This window comes from Myotis brandtii, unplaced genomic scaffold, assembly GCF_000412655.1.
Source record: "Myotis brandtii unplaced genomic scaffold, ASM41265v1 scaffold449, whole genome shotgun sequence".
NCBI classification, from domain to species: Eukaryota; Metazoa; Chordata; class Mammalia; order Chiroptera; family Vespertilionidae; genus Myotis; species Myotis brandtii.
The window spans coordinates 705,129-709,835 of record NW_005367171.1 but is presented as its reverse complement, the minus strand read 5'-3'; the positions used below and the strand labels follow the sequence as shown (position 1 = coordinate 709,835).

Sequence of the window (4,707 nt, the reverse complement as noted above, 5' to 3'; positions counted from 1 at the left end):
AATTTTTCCTTCAGCATCCACCTGAATGGCCAGGGCATTTGACATTTTTTTCTTTCGTCCCATATCCAGTGGATACTGGGCCACATGGATCTCTGGAAAAGCACCTCCATCTCCAAAGTCCTCTACTAACCGAGGTATCCAGCCTTGCCGGTACCCATACGGGGGAGGTTCTCTTCGGGAGGCGACCAGTGAGGTCTGCTGTGATCTCTGGGATCTTGCCTTTTCTTCAGCCTCAAGCTGGTCCTGAGGTAGCTGAGTAGGTGCAGGTGAAAAGCTGGTGAGCGCCATCTTCTTCTGCTTGTTTTCAGTGCCCGCGACAGCACCGTGGGCAGCACACTGTTTTATAAAATCATTTAAAGGGGAGAGCATCACGACCCCACCTAGCAGGCGGCTCCTGAGGTCCCCGCACAGGCCGCACCCTGGGCCTGGCGCTTGGCTGTCCCGCAGCCCGGTTAGCGACAGGCGTGAAGCAGGGCTGGGCTGGAGACGGGAAGGGGCAACTTATGCCCGGCGCAGCACTCACGGTCCGGTCCGGTCCGGCTCAGGGACGCCGCCACCGCCGCTCCGGGGTACCTCCGTGCCTAGCTGGTACTCTGGACCTGAAGGTTTTAAAGGAATAGAGACATTTACTCAAAAAATAAAAACATATACATTCTAAATTCCATATTCACCAGAGTCTGCTATGAGTGCTCCCACCTCGGTAAGCTCTGTCGATATCAGGGTCAGTAGGAATTCTCTTCACTCAACTGGCAGCTCCAACTTCAGTCAGTCTGCTCTGGAGAAGTGATGTGTGCTCTGCACAGCGTGGCCTTTTATAGGACTCACCCCATGAAAGGCCACGCCCACTTGCTGAGATTGGCTGAAATCTACAAAAGGAAATAACCACAGTAAATTGGATTATACAGATCACAGGCTGATAGGTCATTGGGGTTACAACACATAGAAAACACCTGGGGGCTGGCAGCCTAACAGAATGTAAATGTGTTTTCTGGTAGAAACATGAAACTTTTCAATATGCAATACAATATTAACTGTAGTCACTATTTCATAGATGCTGTAGAAAATTATTTTTATCAGAAGTGCCATGCTACCTGTATTTCGTTGAAAGCCATCACAAGTTAACAAGTTATTGATGCCACCACCATATGAATTATTTTCCACATTATCCAATGTTTGGGAATTTAAGTCCTACTTTTAAAAATCTATGAACATAAGTAACCTTGCGAGAAGTTTAAGAAGTGAAAATCTAAGTAACTCTACTTTTAAAATTTAGGGAAAAGCAAATGTGAAAGCCATCAAAGACCACCTATTCTAGAAAGAGGCAAAGCTACTGCCCTCTAATTCAATGTAAAGGATTGTAAACCAACGGAAGGGTCATTGACCTGCAAGATCCCAAAGTTAATTAATTCTCAGAATATTATCTCAAACATTAATCGACTTGTTGCAAGTCACCCACGTAAGCTTATAGCAGAAGAAGTTTCATTTTCCAGCAAAAAATCAATTAATTCTGTGGGCAGTGTGCCCTCCTGTAGTTCTGCTACCCAGTGCTGTCCCTTGCAGAAACTTGTCCAACAGCACTCACTTGCACTAATATTTCCTAGATTTCTCATTCTGTCACACAGCATTTTAACATTCTATAACCCAGGCCCTGTACTCTGGTTCTTCCTTCAAATAATAAATAGAGCAACTAGCCTGGCTGGTGTGGTTGAATGGTTGAGTCTCCACCCATGAACCAGATGGACTTGGTTTGAATCTTGGTCAGGGCTTATGCCAGAGTTTCAGGCTAGATTCCCTTAGGGGCCTTGTAAGAGGCAGCCAATCAATCATTGTCTGTCAACATTGATGTTAGTCTCTCTCCGTCTGCCCTTCCTCTCTCTGAAATCAATAAGAAAACATATTTATCAACATAAATAAGTATACTAAGTTTTGCTATGTGCCATAGTAACTTCTCAATTCCTTTACCCCAAACCCAATCTTCAAAGGTAAGGCAAAATCCCTAGACTCTTCAGATTATATGTTAGTGGAAATGGTAAATGCAAGCACAGAGAATTAAAAAATTCCTAAGAGTTCAAATAAGGAAGAGGGTTCTGCTGTGTACAACTGAAGAAGGAAATGAAGAGCAGATGATTGAACTGAGGATCCTTCCCCCTCATCTTTCCCCAGAAAAAGGCCCCAGGAAAACAATGACTAAAGAGGATGAAAGAGGCTTGAATCCCTGCTCTAGCTAACAATGATCTGGGCAATAAACAGGAAATAGCTACTCCTCTGCCATGTGCAAGTTCAAAATCATTGAACTAAGCCTTCTGATGGTGCTCAGTCATTTGGCATGGGCCCTGGAAATAAGAGGTCATAGGTTCACTCCCTGTCATGACACGTGCCTGGGTTGTGGGCTCCATCCCTAGTGGACAGCGTGCAAGTGGCACAAAACCAATGATTGCTTCTCATCATCGACGTTTCTATCTCCCTTCTCCTTCTTCTACAAAATCAATAAAAATTTGTTAAAAAACAACAGAATTTCTGCTTTTACCACTTATATTCAACACTATGATGGATTCCTATTCAATGCAATTAGAAACGTGAAAGAAGAAAGAGGCAAGAAAGTTATCATAATTTATATTATTAGCTCAGCATGAATGCATAATTAGAAATTTTCCTGAAATCTGTAATTAGTGAAGTTAGGAAGAAATGAGATCAGTGAATCTCTTCTAAACAAACAAAAAAAATTGGAAAGGAAATTTACAATGCATGTTATATGATCAGAAACTGAAATTCCTAAAAATAAATCTAATAAAAGTTATATAATTCTGTGTATGTAACCTATAAAATGCTATTGAAAAAAAAACCACAAAGTAAAGAACTATGAGTCCTGTAAATTGAAATATCCCATATTCATGGATTGAGAGACATAATATGGTAAGTATGTCCAATGTCACTCAAACAGACAATACCATAAATATGATTCAATAACTTAAAAAATGTACGTGCATATACATGTGTATGTAATTGAGAAGTTGGGTTTTAAATGAGCCTGTGACTAGGACTCTTAAAATGCATTTTAGTCAATAAAGGAGAGACAGACCTCACTAAAAACGAATTAGTATTGCAGGCATTATCACCTCAATTACTTTCATATCTACATAGCACACATATAACAGCTTCCATGGTGTGGGGCAGAATATTTGTGTAAAAGAAGGGATAAACTGTCATCGTCACAGGGTATAAAGGTCTGTCTAAGACAGCGGTTCTCAAGATTCCCTGTGGCTTTTTGCCTGGTGGCTCAGGACGGTGTATCACATTTGATGCTCAGCTGAGATTCTGATCACACCTACAGTATAACTGACCTCGTCGGTTTTTTAAAAACCGACGTCATAGGGCAGATCTGAAGGACCGAGCCAACGCGCCTGTGTGCTCTTTTACGTCCAGACCAGTGAACTGGAAGGAGACAGCGGGGAAGCCCTCTGCCCTGAGATGGAGCACAAGGTCGCCGGGTCCACCCCACGGGGGCCCGAGACTGCCCCCAGCTTCATGGGTCCCGGGTCCGAGGAGCCCGCGCAAGAGCCGCCCGTCAAGCACACCAGCTTACAGCAGTGGCGCTTGCTCCAGGAACAATCCCGACCTAAGCCTCAGTTCAACCTGCTGGAGGTCAAGCGTGCCCTGACCGCCTAAGCCTTCATTATTCACCAGTCCTGGAGCAGAGGGGGCAGGACCGACCACCTGCTCAACCATCCAGCCTGGGACGTCCTCCCTTGGGGGGCCAAGGGCACTGGCCAAGGCCCTGGTCCCAGAGGGGGACCCAAGGAGAACAGGAGGAAGAAGAAAAAGGGGCACAGGTCCGTGCTCGCATGCCAGTGATCTCAGCAGCAGGAGAGGCGCAGGGGCAGGCGGGAGAGCCTTGGGTTGAGCACTGGGTGGGGGTGGGGAGGGTGTGTGCCCGGACAAGGACTCTGCAATTATGGCAGAGTTGGATACTCGTGAACCCACGTAGGTGTTTTCTTTTTTGCTTTGTAAATCCTCACCCAAGGATCCTTACCCATTGATCTTTAGGGAGGGTGAAATGGAGGAGGCGAGACCCACAGAGAAACTTCAATGTGAGCGAGGCACAAATAGAGGTCACCTACGGCACCCACCCCGACCAAGGAAGGTCAGGGATGGAGCCTGCAACCCAGGTAGTTGTCCTGAAACAGAATCCCAGCGGTGACGCTTCAGTTCGAGGGCCGCCTCTCTATCCACGGAGCCCCAACAGCCAGGCTGCACATCATGATTTTTATGGCTGTGCATTTGGTGATGGATCATTGGGGGCAGGGGGTCTGGGGGGAAGGAGGAACATTGTTGTGCGCATTGATTTCAGTTCTGTTGCCAAGGCGTGCCATGCGTCTTGGAGCCCGTCAGCCCATGGCACAGGCTTCCCAGAGCTGCCAGCACTCCCATCCGCAGTTTTGTCCCGTGGAGCTGGGCCTCCACCCCTGGGACTAATGTCTGGAATGGCTCCAGGTCCCCCTCCGAGGCACATGTGCAGCCATGCTGATGTGAACCAGGGTGGATTGGCGGCGAATGAACAAAAAATTCCGGGTACCCTCCCTGGATCAGCAGCCCCGCACACCCGGGAGGCTTGTGTGGCTCACTAGAGCCCCCCAAACATTTCTAATCCCTCCCTGGTGGGCTGTCACTGCTCTCGCCACCCAGGAGAGGCTGGGAAATGTGTGACCA

At 46.8% G+C, this 4,707-nt stretch overlaps 1 protein-coding gene across 1 annotated transcript in view; it reads right to left on the bottom strand.

Moving 5' to 3' along the window:
- LOC102263642 (transcription initiation factor TFIID subunit 1-like) overlaps window positions 1-369 on the bottom strand; it is a 6,848-nt gene extending 6,479 nt beyond the window's left edge. The window contains 1 exon segment of the mRNA XM_014546461.1: window positions 22-369. Coding sequence (XP_014401947.1) covers window positions 22-369 — 348 coding nt within the window.
- Window positions 370-4,707: the final 4,338 nt, after the last annotated feature.